Raw genomic sequence first — 24643 nt, 5'->3', positions numbered from 1 at the left:
GAGCACGAAAATTGCGAATAACAGGTACAATGTACTTATTACAGTTATGTTCCGATTTCATGTAATTCAATCCCAAGCAGAACAACAAGTTACGATAATGTCAAAATGACATTAAAATGAATCGAAAATGATAGAAAAATGACTTTTAATGAAGTCATTTTGACATCATTTTGATATCATAATGACTTGTTCCGCTTAGGATAAGTTTTTTTGATGGCTATCGATTACAGAATTCATATCTTTTCTACATAATTGGAGGGAAAAAGACCGGTCTTCCCTTTCAATCTTCCGTGCCACCAACCGCCCTCATCTAAAAAAAATATTATCAGCTGATATTTTAATACTTAAATTGTAAAGGACTAATAGCAAAAATTATATTTTCTGATAAATACAATCGGTTTCACACACTTTATTTTTTTTATATCAATGGCAAAAATATTAGTAAACAATTATACACATTACCAACTTTATTCTCTTTTTACGTATATCGCTGCTAAATTTATTGTCATTTATTATGCAAATAAGCTAGGATTGCAATAACTCACGTTCTTTGAGTACTTCTACGATGTTGCCTTCCTTGAGCTCTAACTCGTCCAGATCCTTCGGCTCATAGTCGTATAAGGCTTTAACTTTTGGTAAACTTGGGAGTGCTGGTTTCTGGCGAGGTTTCTGAGGAGGTACTTTTTTGTTGGCTACTGCATACGCGGCATTGTCTTCCTTCTTCTCTCGTTCAAGCGCGTTGTTCATTTGCTTCACATTCCATTCTTGGGACGTTTGCATTTCTTTATTGAAGTGACCAGAAATCTTGCTGTTATATTCACCGTTAAGAGGTGGTAATCTGAAGCCCATAGGCTCGTTCGATGGTGGTGGCTCCGTGGGCGGTGGAGGAAATTTGAGTAAACCTTTAAATTATAACTTGCTCTATCTAGGTTCATTTCTTTAATATTTCTTTAAATGGAATTCATAGAAACTTACCACGCGGTGCAGCATTGGGATTATTATTGATAAGCATGCCTCTAACGGCGATCTGTTTGTCTCGCAGCTTGTTCACGTTGTTCATACCATTTTTCATGTCCTTTTTAAACTGTGCAGGTTGTACATTTGGACGATTCGGTGGAATGTGCGGTCTACTATTTGAAGTTGTTGCTGAAGGAATCATCACAGATCTTGCGGCTGCCATCGGACTAAGAAGAGAAGTCCCAGTCATAATCGCCTGATTATTCTGAGTTGAGAGGGCTGAAGTTATTAGATCGCACACCTGCGGCGGCAAGATGTTATCCACAGACATAGGAGGCTTCCGTCGATACGCCACCGGATTAGGTTCTACAGAGTTTTATATATTTTTTAATTATTTATTCAGATATTAAATACCGCGAAGTTTACGCGTGTATATATATATATATATATAAGATTGAAAATCAAGAATTATTATCTGTTGAAGCTCAAAACTAATCCAACTAAAACTTACTCATTGTATTCGGTAAACCTGGAGTGATGTTGACATTGAGTATTTTACTAAACGGTTTTAAAATTTGTTTATTATTGTGAATAACATCATCGTTATTAACTGTTTGTGTAAACTTTATATATCTTATTCCACCTCCACCCCAACCTTCTTTCTTTACTTTAAACTGCAAGCTGAAAAGAAATGATTTTATTTTCAAGCCTATAATGCATTATGTAGCAGCGCTGATGATATATGAAAAATAAAAAAACTAGTCGTACTCGTTGCTAAATACGATGTTCAAAGGATGACCGGTATCTTCCAGATACTTTTTGCTAAGGATATATAAAAATTCCGTTTTGAATACTGATTCTAATACGCTAGCGTAGTCTTCCTTTACGTGAATTATTATGAAATTGTCCTGGAACGGAAAATATATCGTTAAAATGTCTTTAACTAGTATACTGCTAGCATAAAGAATCATGAAATAATTACTGTTAGCGTGCTTAATGATACGCAGCTGATTTGATTAAATAATAGCTTCCTTTTAATAACTTCGATGGATTTGTCCTTGGAATCGTTCTTTATTTGCTCTCGACCAATCAAATAGATGCATTTCCCGGTGAGGATGAGATCTATTCTGCACGTCTGTTACATAAATCACACTTAAAATTTTAAGTTAAAAACTTAAGGAATTAAGAAATTAAGAGAACTTGATGTATTATGTTATTAAATAATTCTTCAAAATTACAATAATAACATGATTTTTGCAGAATTCAAATTAAAGGAGAGTTTAAATTGTTAATGATTTAATATTTTAATTTTAATTTTAATATCTTTACCTTGAATCTTCTATTGTACTTTTTCACGACTTCGGCGAAAAATACTTTCTCCCGTCTGCCAATCAGACTCATCATCTGCGGCTTGTCTTCCAGTCCTATATAATCGCCGAAAAAATTTCTGTTCAAAGTCTCGCGTTTCCGTTCTTTATGGCCGAAAAGAAGATCAGCGGCTTCCTGTATCTGCTGCTCTTGTCTCTTCTGGGCGAAATACTTCTTGAATGCTTTCTGAATAACTTGCGCATGCTTATTGTAATTCCGCTCACGTGCTTCCTCCAGCATGAAGAGCTAAAAGTTACGACTTACTTATATTCATTTTTATCACCGTGGGTTAACTTCAATCTTTTAAATTGTGAATTAATTTACTTATATCTTCTTTTCTCTAGTTTTAAGAATTAGAAAAAAGTGAAGAATAAATTAAACCATGCACTACTAGGAACACACCAAGTAACATTTTAACGTTATGAAAATTAAATGATGATTTTTTACTGCGAAACGTGACCATTTATCAATGTTAAGAATCAAAATAAAGTCATTTTGATTTTTCCTTGGACAAGATTGATAGTTAATAAACATTAGTAAAAATTGACTAATCACGTCATTATTAAAATAACAGAGATAGAACTCACAGTTTCAGGCGCCTTAATAAAGAGCTTGGTTCTGCCGAGCTGATATTGCGATCGATCGATATGAAACCTTCCCAATATCCATTCTATGCCTTGTTTCTCATCGCCGGGCCAACGAGGCCACGTTTCTTTCGTAAGAATCGCATATCTATGTAGAAATTTGGAGAATGGTCTTCTATAAGCGAAGCCGGCTCTACGTACTCTAATATTTTCTTTCAGACCTAAATATTCCACCTACAATATATCATTGGAAAACTGCGTAATTATTATTATTCATCAGTCCACCGCAAGTATGTCACACGCATCAAGTGTATATGTCTTAAAGTAATTTTAAAAAGATGAATAATATCGATGATTTATATAATAGTTTGAAAATTAAAACATTCACGAAAGGATAACAGACGATTTTTATTCGGCAACTAATTAAGAATGTCGGACATACACGATTGTATTTTTAGAACCATTTGAAACACTCGTAAATTTGTTTTTTCGTCGACGAGATACTATTAAAGACCGTCAACCCTGGACAAATTTTCGTCTTTACATAGAAAAGGCTTCGAGGTCCCGAAGGCAATTGAAGAATGCTGACATCATCGATGATATAAATTTCCGATTATTAACATTTATTTCCTCAAATTTCCGATTATTATCCAAATATTTGGATAATAAATTATTAAATTCATGATTTTTTATTATATAAATGCTCCGTAAATAAGTATGTATATACTTGTAATGCTACAGTATCTTATATATTGCCGCAAAATTATAATTTTTTTCTACAGTTATCATTTGCATTAACAATTATTCAACTAAATTAAGATTTATAAATATGTACATGTCTATGAAACTAATGAATCATAAAATTAGTACACAATACTATTAGTTTCTAACACTTAATCACTTAAATTTCAACAGGGACACGAACTTCTATAAGAATATAGATCTTTAATAAAAACCTTGTCAGCAATTTTGCATATTCAAGCAAGTACTATTCTAGCGTGAGTTATGTCGTATTGACTTTCTCGAACAGAACAAATTTCAATGTTATCCGAAGAAGGAAAGAAGCATTATGTATAATTGCTCTAGACATATATGTCTGACATACTTCGCTAGAATGACACATTGTCGAGCTAAGGCTGAGATAAATCAGACTGTATATAGAAAATGCCTTTGTTTTCTCTTTTTTCTCAAACTTTATATTCTTGAGGTTTAATTTAGACAGATATATATTATCCATGTATTGACTTGAGTAAAAGCACAAAGTAATATGTTTGATGTTTCCAAATTTCAGTGATAGACGAATGCAAATAATACTAAACAATTACAGTACCTGATGCTTGATTCTCAGATGATCCCAATCGCGCGATTTCTTCGTTTCATTCGGTTTGATGCACCGGATGTAATGCGGCGTGCACTTTATCAGCTGACCAACCAAGCGACTGGCTTGATTTCTGATTTTACTGCCCGCGGTGGTTGGTCTGGACTTAAGAGTTTTCGTTTTACCGGTATTTTCTTGCGGATAGAGCTTGCGCACTAAAGAACTGTAAGATAACATCTTTTTTTTACCATTTCAACTACAATTGTTAATAACAATTGTGAATAACTATTAACAGGAAAATTTAAAACGTGGATATAATTGTACAGAAAATTTAAAACGTGGATATAATTGTACAGAAAAATATAAACAAAATTCGAAAAAGAGGTAAGAGAGATAAGTTTATAATATTACTAATTTAACTGAACCTCTTGAGAATACGTGATTTCTGGTTATCGATTTGTACGTGACTTTCACGAAATTTTACATGTACAGGTTTTACGTAAACTTGCAAATTTATCGATGATTAGAATTACGTGATAATTACATTAAATCATCGAGGAATTATTTACGTAATCGTCTTCATCAGATGGATATGAAGCTGATTATAAATATTATAAATATCAATTAACGCTATTCTGCATCTATTTGAATTATAAAAAAATATAGAATAATGCAATTAATATCAAGTATAATAAAACACAATCGCAAGTTTTAAAAATAAGAATCTTCATATGTATGTTGTTACTTAAGGTTTACTTCTTCATTCATCCGCGAGATTTTAGGTACTCAATTTCTTCCTCAATCTTGTTCTCTCGTCAAATATTTAACATTTTTACGGACTCGCTTTCAGGATAATTTGTCACCCGGACAATCGACAGTCGTATGCTAACGGCCTTCGGGATCGCTTACTTCGTGCTAGTCTGCATTAACTCGATCAGGTCCAAGAAGAGGACGTCCCGATTCTTATCACAGAACCCATCGACAGAGTAGGATACTACACCGGCGTAGTGGAGAATTGCGAAACCATCACCGTTGTCTTGGAAATGGGCGTGTTGCTTAGCTGCTTTCGCCAGTTTCTGCACAATATTCGATAATTTATTATATATTTTATATACACACACATACACTTAAATAGAGCACAGAAATATCATAATAATATATAACATAAGAACATCACATTATGACCTTATTTGTCGCTTATAAAATTATTTTTAAGTTTTAAAATGACGCCATGATAACGCGCTATAATATCATTGGCCTATTATAAGAGTATTTATAGAGTACGTTTAGACCGTTACCTATACGATAGGTGGTCTTGTTTAACATATAGATTGAATAAGACACACCTATCGTATATAGGTAATGACCTAAACTCTTAAACGAACGGTGTAAAGGGCAACCATTATGTCTTAATTACAACTTAATTAGACTCTATATTTTACTTGGGTAATATATAATATATATTAATTCGTTAAATACGTTATAAATACGTGTCTATACACCAAGGATACCTTCTTCAAGTCAGCGTCGGCACCCGTGCTCCCACCGTGCAACGTCGCGCACACATCGTCGAGGACCAAGAAGAGACCAGGTGGTTTCCTACCTTCGAGAAGCTCCACCACGATGGCATTATTGAAATAATCTATCGGTGTCCACCTGATGTTCTCGAAAATGTATTCTTCCTGAAACGAAGCAAAATTCGATCCTATGGTATAATAGAAAACGAAATTACCTCGCGTTAATTAATTGTCTTTATAATAAGAGCAGAGACCAAATTGTCAGCTGAAGTAACATTTATTCACTTAGCTTACAAAATAGCATGTTTTGTTATACTCATCTTGATTGCATAATAAGTGCACCGATAAGTGTTACAAAACTCGAAGCGCGTCATTGCTTGGATAATTCAGATCGTCGATCTAACTTTCGTGGAAGATATGCGCAGGTTGCAAGACGCTTGCTTGCTCGTTACATCGAAAATACAGGCTTAATTACGTGCCGCTGGTACCGCCGGATATATCGCGCACGTACAGACGATTTATATCTCGCTTACCCGAGGCGATAGAGAAGGGAAAGGCGATAGTAATAACGCGATTGCCCGGCGCTTTTAAAATCGCTTTCCATTTCAGCCTGAGCTAAACCTGAAGGTGGTACCTCACCGCCGCGGCCGGCGGCTGATATGATCAACTGGAAACCGGTTGCCGTTATTTCACCCCTTTTCATCCCAGTTTCCGAATATATTTTATTTGTCCCCAACAATCGCATAATCTTAGCGAAACGTTGAATGAGAAAATATAAGAGGCTTTCCAGCAAGACATAGTGATTATTTCATCTTTCGATTACATTATTATCTCATCTTTGTTTAACATTGCTAAACAACAAGGATATAATAATTCACTGTGTTACATTGTGTAGAACACTTTCTATTTAGTGACATAAGTCGACATAATTACACATCATTTTGTCTTTCTTGCCAATCTTCGAGTAACAAAGGGTCTTCCAGCAAGATTACAATTGATGCTTTCCACACCAAACGACATATGTACGACACAGTAATCATATCATCTTTTTGTTTAATATATTGACAAACAATAAGGATACGTAATGACTCATGTCGTTTGTGTGTTTTACTGGAAAGCATCCGGTGTGACATAGTGAATTAACATTCTTATTGTTTGCCAATGTTAAATAAAGATGAAATGATTACTGTGTTAAAGTGTAACTCTTGTATCAACTGTGTCCTTGCCAGAAAATATCCAAGACAGTACGACACTTTTGTCGACTTGTATCACCCCAAATGGAAAGCATCCTCTGTTATATTATCTATTGGTGCTTTCCACCAGCGAGAAATTACAGTATAACACAGTGATCATTTCATCTTTGTTTGACATCGGCAAACAACAAGTATTTGTAATGATTTACTATTGTCATCTGTGTCTCTTGTTTAAAAGCACCTATAATCTCTCGATCTCCAGCTTTCTTTACGATGCTCGAATTTAACAATACGAAGTATTGTGTACAAACAGTAGACATTGATAATGTAAAAGACGAAGTTAGACGCAGTTGTTTCGAAGCGGAACAACTGCGTCTTCTTGCCGGGGGCAATCCAATCTTAAGTAAACAATTTTAAAGCTCATCTTTGTGTTCACGAAGGTGTGCGATTCACGGCCAGGTTTTTTTATCCGGTCTAGTTGCAGTCCGATCGCATTGCACCGCACCGCACCGCACCGCACCGCACCGCATCGCACCGCACCGCATCGCGACAGGCCGCAGCCTGAAAAAGTGGCACGATTTTTTCGTCGTGGCCTTTACTCGAGTTAACGATTCTTTTTCATGAAGCCTGACCTACTCTTTAGTCAACGACTCTTTACGTTCGGACACTAGTTTCCGCTGGTCGTTTCTCGCCGCGTAATAGGACAGCTCGAGTAGTCTTTGTATTCAACGTACGCAACTCGTTGTTCGGAATCAGACAGGCTCACACGAAGAGGTCGGCGTGTCCGCACGTTGCGCATGAATTTTTCGCGTGAAACTTCCGTGTTGCAAATAATACATCACCGGACGCGCGCGGAGATCGGTCGAGCAACGCTCGAGCAACGCTCGAGTGGTCCACGAATGAATGGTTCGCGTGATGGATAATTAATGCGTGTCAAATTTGGCACGTACGCGATTCTTTCACGTTCTTTCGGAGCAGATGCTTTCACTCCATGCGCACGGTTCCATGTTATTGTTTCACCTCCGCCGCTTTCGTTCTAACAGACTGGTCGAGAGCGACTTTGTCAAGACAAAGCGTCAATTCAATTTTTCTAATTACGGATTATAATATAACATAAGTATAAATTAATGTATTAATAATATAATGTCGCATGGAAAGATGTTATATACAAGATGAAATGTCATACCATGGTTTAAATACAAGAATGATAAAAAGGTCTGTGTATGAAGATTTAAATTCTTTATTAAAAAATATAATTAATTCGATGTTTCGACTTCTCGCTTCTGGGTCATCCTGAATAATTAGAAAAATGAAAATATGGCTAGAATTTACATGGAGATTAAAGTGAATATCTTAATCAAGTATATTAAAATAGAACAAGTCTCGCTGAGACACATAAGATACGAGTGTCAGCATTGATAAATTCTTTGAAAAATTAGCAGGGGAATCTCGTCAATTATTAGTAATTGAGTTTGTTAAAAATAAATGTGTTAAATATAACATATTTTATACAGAATAATGTCACAATTGATTATCAAAGCATGAAAATTGGAAAATTAAATAGTACGATAAGTTTTACGCGCCCTTTACTTTTTCAACTTCAAATTGGCGACTTCTCACGCATTTAAGATCCTGAGAGAAAAAAAGAAATAAAGACTTACCGCGAACATTTAATTAGCTGCTTTCTCGGCCTCGTCGTGATAATTGCGATAAGCAAATTAGCCGCAACCCGTTGATCATATGCAATTACTTTGTCGTGTGCGCGAGCTAATCGCATAAAATACACGCAGTAAACGGAGTCGTGTGTTTCGGTGATGATTACGACCGCGCGTAAGTACCCATTACGCGTTCGCGCCAAGTCGTAATAATCTGTTATTTCGCACATCTTTCATTTCGATTCGCGTAACGTAGTGTCATCCGTGGTGTCGTTCGCGGTTTTTTTTTATCCTTCCGCAAGACGACCGCACGTCCTCTCGTCCATCTCGTTCGGCGGACAAGCGTGACGAGCGAAGAAAACGCGGGAACTCGCGTCGAGCTGAGGAGAAAAAGTTACCGGAGAACAAAGGAGAACGCCCGCGACAGCGAGTCGAAGCCTTCATTCGTTCAATCCGCTGACAGTTAATAATCGTATTTTCCATTTGCGTTTGTTTGACGCATCCGCGGCCGTCTCTCGTAATTTCCCCCACTGACGTTTCATCTCCGACCTTCTATATCTTATACGCTTACGTGCTACCTTAAGCGGCGTCTACAAGAAATTTTAACGAATCAAACAAATTAACGCATCTCCCAGACTCAATCAAAATTTCGCTTGTTCTGTACACAAAGAGAAGAAAAAGGAGAATCTTATTAATTTGTTGGCATTACGTCTTTACTCCGGACGATTTCGGGCGACGCCGCGCCGGTGTATGTCGACGACTGTGTATGTTTTTAAAAGTTTACAAAAAGCAGTGAAATCTCTAAAAATAACCTCTTTAAAAAAGAAAAGATATACACCAAATGCAAAAAAAAGGTATCGAATATTACATTTCATTAATTTTCTTTTAAAAAACGGATACGAAATAAATGCCAATTAGCCAAGTATTTCATAACGCAAGACATGTAAGATAGATTGAAAGGTGACTAAAATGATCAACTGGATTATAGTGAAGAAAAAACTTGGCGTGCTCGGGTCATATTAATTGCACTTGTTTGAATATATTATCTCACCGTAGTATTTGTATTATAAATTAAAATATAAAAATAATAGACATTTGTATATAAATATAATATATAAATAAGTATGTATATAGTGACATAGTTTGTGGGAGATGAAAATAAAAGCTCTAAAGAGTAAAGAAAATTTTAAGCTAATCTTGAAAGAGAGTGGTTCAATTTTTAATCTTTAAGAGCGAGATTCACTTGAAAAGTTTTAGAGAGTAAGTTTTACTTAGCTCCAAATCTCATTGTAGACGCCGCTTTAGTTGGTCCAACGACACGCTCGATGGATACGTGCTCTGATTTCTGTACGGCTTCGCGGAATGCGTCCACGAATGCATTGTCGTGTCGATCTTCGGCGTGGCATCCATTGAGGGTACCAAGGATGCGTCGCGAATGCAGCATGGATGCTTTTGCCTGTGAGCGCGAACGCGAGCAATTTCCGGCTATTTTCTCAAAGCGGATTCCGTTAGACGGGACAATAATTAAAATAGCGCCTCGTTTAACGCACGCACGTGTGAACAATGCCGCACGCAAGGATATGTCGACCCGCAACCTACATCTTGTTCTCAGTTGTTATTCTATTTATTTTATCAGAATAATTTTACTTCGAGCTTTCAGTGAGTCCGGTGTTTGTTATCTTTTCACAAGATAACAAACTAGTCGCTGCAAAGAGAGTTCCTTGTAAACAAGAGTTGTTAATTTTTATCGTGAACTTAATACAAAAATTAAGAAAATAGTCTTGTATTAATTCGTCGAAACCAAATAATTAACATTTATATATTGTACTTTTACCAATATTTTTTAATTTGAATACCGATCTCCTCGATTATATTATCTCACATTCCAGAAACACTCTAAGTTTTTACACTTTTACGAGAACAAGTGCCTGTTGCACACGCCACTCACACACTTGTTTCTAATTAACATTAATGAGCTAAAAAAAAAGGTCGCGATGAGCAAACTAATTAGATCGGGAGTCACAAATGCCTCTCATGGGAAACTGCGTTTCATTGTTGCCGGAATTGCCGGGTTTTGCGAGAGGAGAAGGGTGCGTATAAAAACGTAGATAATAGAAAAGATGGATGTGTGTATTCTGGGTTAACGGCGGTGAAAATAAAGAGAGAGAGAGAGAGAAGCTCCATCTTGATTTTGCGAGAAATCGCCGGATTCGTGTGACAGTTAGATGTCAAACGTCAATTGCCATCTTCATGCACCTAAGCTCTTTTGTTCCTTAACAAAATTCTTCCTGTATTAAAAAAAAAACAGATAAGAACTATAATTGTGTATATAACTATAATTTATATTTGTATACATCAAATATTTTAGTTCATCAAACGGAATACAAATTTTTCATACCGGTTAATTCTGCGATGAGGCATTAGAAAGAATTTTGCGGGTGACAAAGAATACATTAATTTTAAACTTTGACAAGAAATGTCGCCTTATTATTGTTATATAAGAAGAGAACAAGATTCTATATATATATATATATTTTTAAATAAAAATTATTTCAACTAACGAACACCGGCATTGTACAAAAGAAAGTTTACAACCAAGTTAAAACTACAAAGAAGATATCGAGATACGCATCAGAGTACAGAGTATAATTACGTATCACTTTAATTTTAGAGAGTCTTCATTGTTTCGTACTAGAATATAAAGCTAACTGTATTCTAACTGTTATCGCGACGCGCATCGAGAACGCAAAAGATGTCATCTTGATATATCCGCGAGAAATTCAATGGTCACCGTAGTTGCGACAATGTTGACTTTATTACGAAGTACGCGACCATTACATTAATCGCGTAGACAGACGGAGTTAATCTAAAAGCACTAACGGCAACAACTTCCTCACAACATTGAAGCAAAACAACTCAATTTGCATGCGCAATTCTTGTGACACTATGCATTTGAACATCGTATAAAATTATTTATTTGAAAAGTACGAGTAACGTATTATAGAAATATAAAAGTAATTGTTGAAAGAAAAAAGAATAGCTTAAATTGATTCTCATCATTCAGATTGACCTTGTTGCGAGAGTAGATGTATGTATGTTTGACAGGTGTGTTTCCTCCGTGCCACGTGCGCGCCGCGCGAAAAGGATTTAAAAGCCACCGACGCGACGCGACGCGACGCGACCAATCGAGAATCCCGAAGTGCGAGGAGTGGTGGAAGCCGCACGTGGGAAGAACAAGAGAGAAAGAGAGAAGGCGATCGCTTCACTTAGCTATTTCATTACCTTCACTCGATTCTTGGCCGCAGTGCACACGGAGCCGCGATCACGTTTTGTTCCTCGACCCGCGCGCGCGCGCGCGAATCGTACCGATCGGCGCGATCCTCGCGATCCTCGCGATCCTCGGATGGACAGCGCGTTACGTAATCAAAAGATCGAGTGATCCACTTTCCGAGAAAGAAAAACGATTTTTGTCGAAAAACGCCGACGCCAAAGACGATCGTATAGAGGAGCGCTGAATCCAAGGAGATCGTATGTTCGCCTTACTTCGTGAGTTTCAAGTACGGTTCAGAAAATACGTCCTTTTAGTATCTAGTATTTCAGTTGATAAGCTGACGTTATTTCTCATCTGTTTCATATTAAATGATATCAAAGATGATTCAAATGTGACGACAAAGTCCCGTCAACTTCCCGAGAAACACCAAGTCGAGAGAAAGTCAAAATAATGATTTTTTATTAAAAATTTTTGGTTAAAAAATTTGACTGTTTATTGACGTTAAGAATAGAAATTTTAAGTAATTTTGATTTCTTGTTGACCTTTATGTGTACGTTTGCCTCATTTAGGTCAACAATAATTTTATATGTCGAAGCAACAGTTGATTAATATTTATCCCATTATTATTATTGACTAAGAAGTTCGCATTGCTTTCAATGAAACGCCTCTTAACTGTAAATACATATACATATATACCAACAGTAACAATTTCTCACAATTTGCTACGGTTGAACGAGATAGTTTCTGCGATTTACGTCCGCCTAGCGAATTTCGCAACGACGACGGTCGCAACGATCAATTTAAATAGCAAAGAGACAAGGCAAAGAAGATTCGTCATGTACAATGACGTTCGGATATGGAAGTGGCGGCATTCAGATTTTATCGTCGCGGTTATCCCCGCTATTGCGCTCGTAAAATCAGAGAACTTAAATCTCATTTTTCGCGTACGTAGCGTGACAGGTGATCTGTAAAGGTACAGTTGCGGATTGTTTAGGACGCGACGAATAGTCGGCGAAATGGAAACTATACAGCGTCTATTTGTCGCCTCATGAAATACGACCGTTATTAATACGACACCTCTTGATTGCGGAAATATACAATTCTCGAATTAAATCTCGTAATTATAAGACTATCATAAGATATCTTGTAAGATATTTCATGAAAAGTTAAAATAAAAAAAGAAAAAAATAATCGATAAAGTGGAAATTATACGTCGCCACTGAGATACGACCGTCATTAACGACACTTTTGATTTACAGTTCTCTAATTAAATCTCATAATTACAAGAGTATCGCAGCATATCTTATAATAATATATATATTTCGTGAAAAGTTAAAAAGTAAAGAAAAGAAAACACTAACGAGACGATTTAAAAAGTGAATGTGCGCCTACGCGAATTGCGTCTATCTTGATATCATGTAAGTCTCGATATTCGTTTATATAGATACTTAGCAATTGTCAGGGCGTGCTAGATTAAACCGCTCGCTATCCGCCAATATTCTTTAATGAAACTTAATTGCCGTGCGCGCCGCGTTGTGAAACGCCATCGCGACTGTAGTTCGAACAAAGAACAGCCACAAAGTCGTAATCGAACGAGCCTCATAAACGTTCGCGAATTGCGCTTACCGCTCTTAACCATTCTCGACAAGCTTGATTAGCGTTAGAAAAATGATGAGAGTACGGAGAATAATCGGAGCGAGAGAAACACAAGTCGCTTCGCCTTCGGCACTGATTAATCGCTTTCAAATCGTTTTCGAAATTTCCTTCTTCTCTAGAACAGTTTCCTTCGCCTTCCAATACAATGTACGGAGGGAAGAAAAAAGCATCTCATATAACACACAAGTTTGTAGAACATTATTGCAACGTTACAATGGTTGCGTTCGGAGAAAGCAGTTAATGTAATCGTTGTAAAATTTTTTAATATGGATTGGTCTTGCTCTTAGTTTCTATCTTACTGAATCTAAATGTATAAACTAATCGTATTAAAGAATGTTACAACAGTTGCAAAGCTGCTTTCTCTGCTAAACACATATTACTACAATATTGCTGAAACGTTGCAATGTTGCTGGAATAATTTGTGCTGTATGGAATACGAGGTGACTTTTAGCGAATTTAAATGGACACGTTTAATGCGCACTGATGCACCTTAAAGCCGTTGTATATACTAATTTTTACGCGTAAAAGTGTAAAATGGAAACATTTCAAATTATAAAATACAGATTTTTACTTAACAGCACATTAAAATGTATTATAAATATAAAAACGGATTAAACCATGAAATTCTCAATATTAGCATTTTATTGTGCTTTGTTAAGTAAAATCTGTATTTTATAATTCGAAATATGTTCATTTTACTTTTAGAGAGAAATGACTAAGTCAGTGTATAACAGCTTTAATATTCACTAGTGCACACTAATACGTCCAACCGAAATCGCTATTTGACTCGGGCGCGAGCGAAAAAATGCGATTACGTAAAGGGCCAATTAACTCTTGAGCGACCGCTCGTTTTCGTGTCCGCTGTGGGACACAATCGTGATCGATTTATCAAAGCGGCCTCGCGATGACTCGCGCATTTTCAGACAGGAGATCATTTCCTGCGCGGCGAGAACGGAAGGAGAAAAGGCGCGGTGCTCTAGTTGCGGGTTTTTTTTTATTTTTCAGTGAGCGGCACACGTAACACTTTTATTTTAACAAAACGCAGCCGTCGACATTCGCGGACAAGCGCCGAATAATGATCGTCAATTATCACTTTACGCGTCATACGGCCGACTATACTATTTCTGTTTGTAATTCGTTGTGTAATTCTTCCTCTTTGTCGGGATTTCGTAATGTGCGTTCAAGACGCGAGGAAAGAAAGAACGACGCCGTCGGTTTGCTTTTTCAAAAAGGGATTATAAATATAGTATTCGACAAATAGGAAATAAGGGACCTAAACCAATCTTGTAAACTGCGCGCGTCACATTTAATCATTATTAAGATCTAATTGTAAGATGTCTATGAGCATCAATATTATTAAATTGCTTGTCAATTTAATTTGTGATATTGATTATTGTTCTAGTTCTGTTAGAATTGCGTTTCAAGACTAAAAATTCAATTCGGTGAGTGTATAAATTCACACCGAGTTATTTAAGCACTAAAGATTCAGCTTTATTGTTTAGAGCCTTTATTTTCTGTTTGCACGTATTTACATTACAGTCTTAATTTATTATTGTGAAATAATGTTGATCTAACAGGTAGCGTTTGTACGCTTGAAATTATTTCAGATCTCGAAAGATATTTATTATTTTCAAATTATCTAACTTGCTCTTTATCCTTTTTTTTTTTAATTCTTTACCGAAGAGTTAGTTGGAACCGAGATAAAAATGAAAGTAAATTATGGTTTAAAGGAATAGTTAGGCTTTAGACAATATATGGTATATCCTAGAGGCGAAGAAGGCGCCTGCGGGCCTTGACCACACCATACGGCATACACTCTCACTTTCTGTTGTGATTCCGTTGTGAATTTAATTGCACCTCCGCCTTCCTCGCCCGAGCCGATCGACGATCGGAGATCGGAGATCGGAGAACGATAACGCGACCCGCGAGTATTTACGTAAGAACAGCAAGTGCCCGTAAGTATGGCGTGGGAGTCGACCAGTTCGCATGCAACCGGCAGCGTTTCCTCGACTTTCTAAGTTCCGATACCTCGTTGACCATCACCGTTGTCTGCCGTGCGTGACTTAACGTGGCGATATAATCGAGGAGTTTTACCGAGTAGTTTTCCAATAATCTCCAGTCCATCTCGAATCGGCCACTTTCTTGACCATCACCGTGTCGCGAAAAATATCTTTCAACATCTAAAACGGCATTTATCCTTTACAATCTGAAGGAATGCAAATCCGCGCACGATTACGAATGTCGAATACTAATTAATATAGTGAAACCGTCCAGAGCACATATCATCGATTTCGCCTTCTTACAACTCAATTCCTTTATTTACAAGCGGACTCCCTTGTTTTATTGTAGATGTAATGTATCGTGATATATTGCGACGTCATAAATTTTTCATCGCGAGCAGAACGATATAAAGGTTAATTAAAAACTTGCCGGTATAATATCCAATACGCCACTATTCTCAATAAGAAATTCAACGAATAATTAATTTCATAATAAATATTTATAATGGGTTATTATGCGTATAATTGTAGTGATATCGTATATATATAATATATAATTGTAATGTCTGTAATATATATCTATATATATATTTATTTAACATAATTATATATACGTAAAATACACACATCACTGTTTCATTTTTATACTTTCGAAACATACAAATATTTCTTCTCAAGTATTCGTCTATTTCTTCATAGATCCCGCTACTTCTTAAGGATGTATTATACCTATTATTTAATAAAATGAAAAAATTTTTTTTAATTTACACACTTCTCTATATTCTATAATATTTGAAAGTAACACAACAAATTTGGCGACGATTCAGAACTTGGATAAAACATTATTTTAACAAGAAGTAGATGTTTTTAAAAAATAATTAAGATAAAATGAGAAAATTTTTATTTACTATAACATTGTATTGTTAAATATAATTACTTATTGTAGTGTTTCATATGTACGTGTACAATATTCATATTTTCATACGAAAGGTATAAATTGCTAATTTCAGCAACTTTTGGTAGAGACGATACATCCTCAAGTGTTGAAATTTTTTTTATTTTGTTAAATATTTTTCGCGCGGATATAACTGTATCGGCTACTATTTATGAATCCCTCTTTGCATTCAAATTATTCGTTCCAGTCTCGTATCGTACGCGCGGAGGCTGCGACAATAAATTTTCCTCGTCCTACTTCGCCGCGGCCGCGCCGTTTCGTCTTCATTCGCTCGCGAGATCTACATACGGTGGCGGACGCGACGCGACGCGACTCGTAGATAGCTCGTATGCTTGGCACACGACCGGTTTTTTATCATTTCGACGAAAAATCGGCTGCCATCATTCTGCGTGCGAACTAGTTCTAACTTTGCCCCGCATTTTGTGCGACGCTGTTCCGGATGGGAGAATTTTACGCGATGTTAAAATTCGATCCCAGTTGCGATTGATGGATGGTCTTCCGCTTTTTAGCTATAGACGTTCATTAATTGCAACTGGAAACACAATGGGCGATGAATAACAAATCTGGGCACGTATTATGGAACCGTTCGGAATGGATTCCGACCGAAATTATTTCATTTTCCCTAGAAAACACAATAGAAAAGAACACGAAGAAATAAATGAACAATTCTGATCGGGGGGAATCCATTCCGAATAATCCTATAATACGTGCCTTGTTCTATTTAAACGGACTCGCCCACGATTTAGCAATAGAGCGGCATAGATCCATCATTCCATTTGCGCGATACTTTACGATCGATATAAAATTTGCAAGTAGCTCTTCAAGTCGAACCAAAGCAAAGAATTTTCACGCTGCATAAAGAAAATTTATTCTGTCGTTAAAGTTTGAAACTTGTCGAGTCTCTTTGCTTGCCAACTATTCCACTTAAAAAATTGTTCGAGGCTACAGTGATATCTGATTATTAACAACAGAGGTGGTACTTGTCTGGAATTTAGTTATCTTAAAGCGGTCATTAAACGTTTAGAAAAAAGTTCATCAAACTTTGCTATTTCCTGTTCTTCTTCCTAGCGGAAATTCTGAAGACGTTCTTACGATTAAGGGGAAACCGCGTAATTTCGATTATTCTCCGACCGCAATGAAAGACTCGTCGATCGAGTCTATAACTTTCTCGAAAATTAAGCATATTTACTTGGACTTTCTGAGTATTCGCGAAGATATAGGAAGTAAAAATGATAAGCGTTCGCACAATTAGACAATCGAGATGTACAACTCGGCTTTCTAAATAAAAATTTGTGGTAAACTTGAATACACGGCAAAACCTAGCTGTAGAATTTCGACGACGTGCAGAGAGATTTTTAATAACTAGCCAGTTAACTCACATGAGAGGAAAATGATTTGTTAAAACAATTAAAACTCTCACTGGTTCAGCAAATTTACAGCCGTAATATACAGACAGCCGATTTTTTATGTTAAAGTAACAAAGATGTACAGCTGAATAAAATTAGCGATTATAGATAATCATATTTGTTATACTAGCACAGTAATTTGTCAATATAACAAAGGTAACTTTTTATGGAAATTAATTCAACATATAGATTAAAATTTTTAACAAAACACACATGCTGTCTGAGATGGCGCGTGCTTTTGCTGCTGTAATGAAGAAAACTTGTTAGTGGCAATTTGTATTGTAGCAAAGAATTAACTGAATTAGCATACTGATAACTTCTTGTAGACATGTGATTTTTTTTATTAAACTATCAAATCTTCTTATTGTTAATTATAAATGTCGAATTCGCGCAGCAAACTATATACTAACTATAGCTTTGCTGAACCATCTAATCTCGAATCTATATTTATTATCTTGTAACGAGATATTATAATTCGGTAAGTAACACCGAGTCTCGAGTCGTCCGACGAATTTCGTCACGATGGATGAGAGAGGAAAATTGCTGGTTAGCGAGGGAAAAAAATGTACGCGTGTAAAATGCAGCGCGACGGTGACGTTGACACGAAATGTCAGGGTGCGCGATTCGGTAAACGGCTATAGCTGGTGAGAACCGCCGCTTGACAGGTCGGCTCCCCACGTGGAGAGTCGCACGCTCCGCTGCGATCGAGTATTCGCTCGAGCACGTTCACCAGGGCAACGATTGCACTTGCACTTTTTAAGAGAACTTGTTCACCGCACCTGAGCCACACCCACGGTGTCGAGAGACGCGAATCGACGAGGTGGAGACGTAGATCTAGCCTCTCGTGAGAGAGCGCGTGGTCCGGGAAAGAAGGGATCTGCCCGTTATATTGTACTTCTGATGGGCGAACGGTAATATGAGATTACCGGACGAGCACTTGTGTCCGGTACGTATATCGTACTCACTTCGTGTAAATACATCTGTTTTGTGAAAACCGGTTTGATAACGTCCCTCTGTATCCTCACTTTACTCGTCCTTTACGTATATTCTGAAATGTAGCTTTCTCGATGTAGGCCGCTATCGCGATCGAATTGCTCAACGTTATTACAATACACGCGTTAGATCGTTGCTTCTTGAATTTATATCGAACATTTGTCTTACTTTCGAGATATTATTTCTACTTTGAAGACCTTTCACTGATTGTAAAACGTGATCTAGAAAGTATTTAGTTTCAGAAATCCTCAGAGATTTTCTAACTGCGGAGAAACATTCTTTGCCAGATCGGCTACGATTAGCACCTCAGTTAAATCGCTTTCGTAATCCAGTTGTAATATTATTTTGTATCGTATATGCATTGTAACTTTTCTTAGTCAACTGGCCACCGCTAGATTGCACGATAATGATTTCTGTTTTTATAATTTCTTATAAGAGAGAGAAACGATAGAGTTATATACATATACGAGTATATATATAAATTTCTACTGACAATGAAACTATATAAAAAAAATTAAGAAGCTAGTGGAGAAAGTAGTGAATAAAACCGAAAAAGTTTCCAACGCTTCGCTGCAGGAATGTGGAAAAAGATTGTAATTATTCGGTCGGCACGGATACTGTCATGGTCGAAAGAAAAAAAAAGAGACAATTTTATTCGCTCTTTAGGAACGTAATTTTTACTACAATCGCGAATTGACGAGCGCTAGAATTGATCGTTGACGAATACAATAGATTCGCGAATCGTGTTTTTCATGCTTGAATGAAACCTCACAAATTTTCCGTACAATATTGACAATATAATTTATAATTTGATTCATATGGTGCGGAAGTGGATTTCAGTAGTCATCCTAGTTGGAGAATACACTTTTTTAATAACGTCAGAAAAACAGAAAGAAGACTTTCGTTTAGATAAAGCGAATTCTAATATCGCAAAGTTCAATTTCTTATATTAAGTAGAGGAAAGACCTCGTGTATTTGGCATTTAAAATATGATATCGCGCGACAAAATTATATTGGTATTAAGAGGATTCTAAAGTCAACGTCGGAAGTCGATAAAAAAATGTAATTTTCCAACTTTTTTCATTTTTGACATAAAGCTGACCGATTTGGATTACCGGCCGTTTATATTTTAATTGTGGAAAGATTTTTTTTCCACAATTTATATAAAGGCAGTTAGAAAAATACTTATTTGAAAAATAATTGGTGCAAAACAGACAACTTTAGGATCCCTTTAATTCTTAAAATAAAATAATGCAGGTGAAAACAATGGCTCACCTCGTACAAAATGTGAAACCTCGCATGAAAGCAGTCTTCCGCGTAAGCGAAAGAAATATATCGCGGAATAAAATCTACCGTGGATTGATCGGGAAATGCCACAAAGAATTAATAATAATTAAGCTATAAATAAGCAGAGAAGAGAAGGACCTGACAGTTGCATAAGCATTGTGAAACAAGCTTTTTGCCACGCCATTCAACCTTGCACCTCGCACCTCGATTGTGTGCAAGGTGAGTGTATTATCCGGGGAAATAATCTCTCGATCCCGTTCAATTATTGCACCATCATTGGAGAGGAGAGCTGGATGCTTATTGGAACGTATCGTCGTATTGCCCGGCGGGCAATTATCATTTCGCGGTTAAACTAGCGTACAATTTATAGAAACGGTGAGATGATTTCATCCCAACGTCAAACGCTAGGATTCATTTCCAGCTCAACATTCGTCGACGCGTTACACAAAGCATTAGAGATACAATGCCCGCCGCGCCGCGCCGCGCCGCGCCGCGCCGGACGGATATCGCGATCCGCTCCGAATCGAGCGTTGTCGTACGAACAAAAGATCGGTAGATCGGGAAATTATCGGGAACGCGCGAACTATGAAGCGGCAAAAGTGTAACGAGTCGTTATTCGGCTTTGATTCGCCACTTTTCTCTTCGCGCTCTCTTCTAAAGAATTTATGCCTCGCAACATTAGCAACGTAGGCAACGCCAGATCTAGCTGAAAACGTATACGAGTATATACCGTGAAAATTGTAGCTGCCGATTGTAGAGCAATTGTCTTCGAATGCATTCCTGAAAATACGCGTATGCCTTACGTAAGGAAAACAAGAGAAATTGTATCATTTTGTCAGCCGCGCCGGGCGCTCGCGCGAGTAAAACTTTCACCACGTTTATTGCTAACGTGCTCGTTACACGGCGTGGTCGAGCACGTCGGCGTCGTCCCGTTATCTTGTCGTGCCGCTTCCTGCCACGGTTTTTCGGCAGTGAAGAAAACGCCCCGTGAAATTGCTCAAGCCGAATATTCCAATCGTCGAAAATCGTAATACCTACTCGCCCACGCAATCGACCTGATTACAAGGATATCCTGTTTCACACAACGACTAATCGCACGTTATTAATTTCCGGTCTGGCGATTTCAATTGGAGACACATACATTGTGCGTCTTATATAAGCGTCACATATATTCTTATATGCGTTGACCAACCGCAACGTTTTCTACAATTTCTCTTTGGCTGTCAAGCTGTATGCTTCAATTACAAAACGAACGTAGAGAGATGATTAATCTGGACCAGGACGAAATGAATTTTACAAAAATTCTGTGGAAAGAGAAAATAAAACTGTTGACGGAATTAAGCCAGAAGTACATAGAAAAATGTAAGATAGTAAGCAGTAAATGAGTTAGCAATAGAGAACGTAAGATAATAATTTTATGTTTTTTACTGTCAAGGGTTGGCTCATTTACTTACTGCTTATGTCTTATTATTTTACGCCTTTGTATATGCCATGAACTTTAAATTTTATAAGTATACTGGAAAAAATATTAAATTTTAATAAATATTTGTTTGAATAGTTCCAAGTAAATATTTAATAAGCGTAAACATGTATTTATTTGATAGGAAAACAATTAATTTAACTATTTAACATTTTTTAAGTAAATTTCTTTATTACTTACAATTAGTACTATTCAAAGAAATATGTATAAGATTCAATACATTTTTTTTCAATACAAGAGTCATGGCATAAACCTAAGTAATATCTAACAGCTGATATTGACAGAAAAACCTAAGTAGTACAAGGAAATCAACATGTTGAATTGCTACTGTTACAATATAGCCTTACGGTCTCTACTATGATTGGCCAATTCACTTCCTGCTTAAGTTTTTTGTGTGTGAATAAAGCCGCAGTGGACGTTTTTTTTCTCATATGAAGAAAACAATTAACTTTACAGGATGTCGCGAAGAATTAGCGTTTGCGCCACGGTGCTGCTCGTCCTATTCGAGTTGACCACGTCGGCCATGGTCCTACCGAGGCCACCTTCGTCGCCTAATCATATCCACCAGGATCAGGAACTATCCGCGCGCAAATCCATCGAGGGCAAATCCCTGCACGGCGTCTCGCGAAACACCAATGTGGAGAGACCAGATACCGAGGACTACAGGTATCGATTCGCCAGCGATCAGCATTCATTCAATGCAACTTTTTCCGCGCTATTTTTTTCATATCGCCGACCGGTACCGATATTATATTCCATGGCCATCGCACGTTGCACCGGCAATTCACTTTCGTTTCGCGTTTAGAATTGCGAACTCGTTCGAAGTGATCAATCGGTTCGTCAATTGTTATCGCCTGATCGATCTTGAATCGAACGCTGTTAGATATTAGAGGAGCAATGGTAATTCAATTCCTTGATAACATTTTGCTATTTTTAACTTTTATCTGCAAATTTAAAATGCAAATCAATTCGCGTTTCTGTAGTTATAATTTCAAAATAAACATCGTATATTAACGTATATACTTAGTAAATATAATAAATTAAATTTGATCAAACTTTTATTATATTTTCTTAAGTTAAATTGTCTTAGTCAAATTAACGACATATTGAGTAGAATCAATGGCGATACTATATAGGCATGATAAGAAATAATTCAAATAGGGTATAATCTGACATTATAAATTTAATAGTGAAATGTATTTTAAAATAATAAAACTTTTTTATTTCTTCGTTAAAATTTTAACCAATTAATCACGAATGTGATTTTACTTACTTATAATGCCAAATTTTATTGTACGAGTTCCAAGTCTTTGATTAATGCGTTTCGCAAAATATTAACGGATGGCCAATGATGGTAGCTACTTATTCCACTCTAGTTAACGACGACTTCTTCTCGGGAAACTCTCTCAACCGACTCACCGTGATTACGAAACGATATTTACTTCGGGTCTCGCAATTTTAAATCGCTCGAACAAAAGAGGAAAACTCTGCCTGAAACACCATTCTTTCCCACCAACGGAAAGCGGCCCAATTAGCGCGAATGAAAAGCCGTCTTCATTGCGGCGCACGAGAAACGTGAGAAACCCAAGCGGGTAATTGCTCCTGTGTAATTTCAACGATGGCAGATTTACGTGACCACAATTCGTATCTTCAGACACCGATACGCTGGGCGCAACCAGTAATTTTGAAAGCAAAATCGTAATTGCGATTAAACCTGATGGACAAGCCGATTGTCTCTCGATTCTCTTCTTCGTGCGGCCGCGATCGCTGCGGTTTAATAATCGCGAATATCCGCGAGTTTGGGCAGAAAGGCATTCCTCAACAATGACACCTGTAATCGCGATCGGATTAACCTCGTAATATCGTAAAAATAAAAAAGCAATCTCTCTCGCTCTCGCTCGATTCCTACCGTTAATATCAGATTAGCTATGCTATTCCTATCTGCTACTCATACCGTGTATTTACGGTTGATTATCCGGCATCTCAAAGTTCCATCCGTTCGATATCAATTTTCATTCTGTATATTAGCGAAAAGCTATAATCTACATGAAATTAAGTAAAATTGAGTTTCTTCTCTCTCTCTTCGCAGGCTCTTCGAGATTGAGCTACAGGGCGCGGACGAGATGGACGCCGCAAATTTGCAGGGTCTGATGCGGACGATGCTGAAGGAGGATCAGCAACGCGTCACCGCGGAGCGAACGCCGAATGGCTACCCGCCGAATCCCGAGGTGATCCCGCACTCTATTCTTGGTGTGCGAGATATGGGTCTAAGTCCAAATTATCGTCTAGACACCTTTGATAACGACAAACGTCCATCGTTGAATCCGCCAAAGCTGCCGAGTCTTAACGAGAAGTTGTACTATTTGAAGAGTGGTCGGCCCAAAGTCTACGTGAACGTGCGAGGATACAGCGGCTCCTTTCGCAAGGATACCAACGCCTCGTCCACGGCGACCCCGAGCGAAGGTGCGGTGGGATATCTCAGGGTCACGCGACCTTTCGAGAGGCAGACCGATTGGAAGACGCGGGACAAGAAGACTCGGCCACCCAAGAAATTCGATCGTCGTGTTGACGGTATTGTTCTGAGAAATGACGAAATCGGCAAGAATGATCAAACAACGTTTTATGGAGCAGACGAATCGTCGACCACGGAGAATTCCATGGTCACGTCCAGTGAACTACCTAAACAGATACCCGCGCCGCCCAGCAAAGTCTATGGACGGATCCTGATGGCGCAGACCACGCCTGTGCAGAGGTACGCACTTAGGAGGACAGATATCCTGCCAGGATACGGTTTCGAAGAGTAAAATCAAATATCTCTGTAAAAACGAAAAAATTAACTTCCTCGAAAAGTATGAATTTAATCGCGACTCTGAAGACTTTTGATTATATTTAATTCATTCTTATTTCAAAGTACGAACAAGAAGATTGATTTGATGACTTGTTTTAAAACAAAATATTAATCCGTGTAATTAACATAATTGTATTAACGTAATTAATTATATT

General features: G+C 37.3%; 2 protein-coding genes across 4 annotated transcripts in view; one reads left to right on the top strand and one right to left on the bottom strand.

Moving 5' to 3' along the window:
• Positions 1-125: 125 nt before the first annotated feature.
• LOC108760816 (unconventional myosin-Ie) overlaps positions 126-24643 on the bottom strand; it is a 36040-nt gene continuing 11522 nt past the window's right edge. For both annotated transcript variants that reach the window (XM_018507032.1, XM_018507033.1), the window contains exons 11-21: positions 5739-5909; positions 5137-5303; positions 4240-4450; positions 2913-3143; positions 2287-2571; positions 1940-2092; positions 1726-1865; positions 1469-1638; positions 976-1323; positions 546-902; positions 126-310 (exon numbers count right to left, since the gene is read on the bottom strand). In XM_018507032.1, the coding sequence (XP_018362534.1) occupies positions 234-310; positions 546-902; positions 976-1323; positions 1469-1638; positions 1726-1865; positions 1940-2092; positions 2287-2571; positions 2913-3143; positions 4240-4450; positions 5137-5303; positions 5739-5909 (2310 nt within the window). In that variant the 3' untranslated portion in view covers positions 126-233. The remainder of the gene's footprint in view (positions 311-545; positions 903-975; positions 1324-1468; positions 1639-1725; positions 1866-1939; positions 2093-2286; positions 2572-2912; positions 3144-4239; positions 4451-5136; positions 5304-5738; positions 5910-24643) is intronic.
• On the top strand, positions 11891-24568 carry LOC108760817 (uncharacterized). 2 transcript variants are annotated; one of them, XM_018507035.1, is made up of 3 exons: positions 11891-12138; positions 22097-22306; positions 23730-24568. In XM_018507035.1, exons 2-3 carry the CDS (start codon positions 22098-22100, stop codon positions 24442-24444), a joined length of 924 nt encoding a protein of 307 aa, XP_018362537.1. In that variant the 5' UTR covers positions 11891-12138; position 22097; the 3' UTR covers positions 24445-24568. The 2 variants fall into 2 exon arrangements, with proteins under 2 accessions (XP_018362537.1, XP_018362536.1); XM_018507034.1 differs by having other exon boundaries at positions 11891-12149.

Source organism: Trachymyrmex cornetzi, unplaced genomic scaffold (genome assembly GCF_001594075.2).
Source record: "Trachymyrmex cornetzi isolate Tcor2-1 unplaced genomic scaffold, Tcor1.1 scaffold23, whole genome shotgun sequence".
NCBI classification, from domain to species: Eukaryota; Metazoa; Arthropoda; class Insecta; order Hymenoptera; family Formicidae; genus Trachymyrmex; species Trachymyrmex cornetzi.
The sequence above is the reverse complement of the archived record's forward strand: the minus strand, read 5'-3'. Positions and strand labels throughout refer to the sequence as shown.

Bases quoted from the DNA above. Each gene is read 5' to 3' on its own strand.
- LOC108760817 (XM_018507035.1), top strand. From the start codon at position 22,098: ATGTCGCGAAGAATTAGCGTTTGCGCCACGGTGCTGCTCGTCCTATTC. The intron at 22,307-23,729 runs GTATCGATTCGC...CTCTCTTCGCAG, and splicing joins CCAGATACCGAGGACTACAG to GCTCTTCGAGATTGAGCTAC.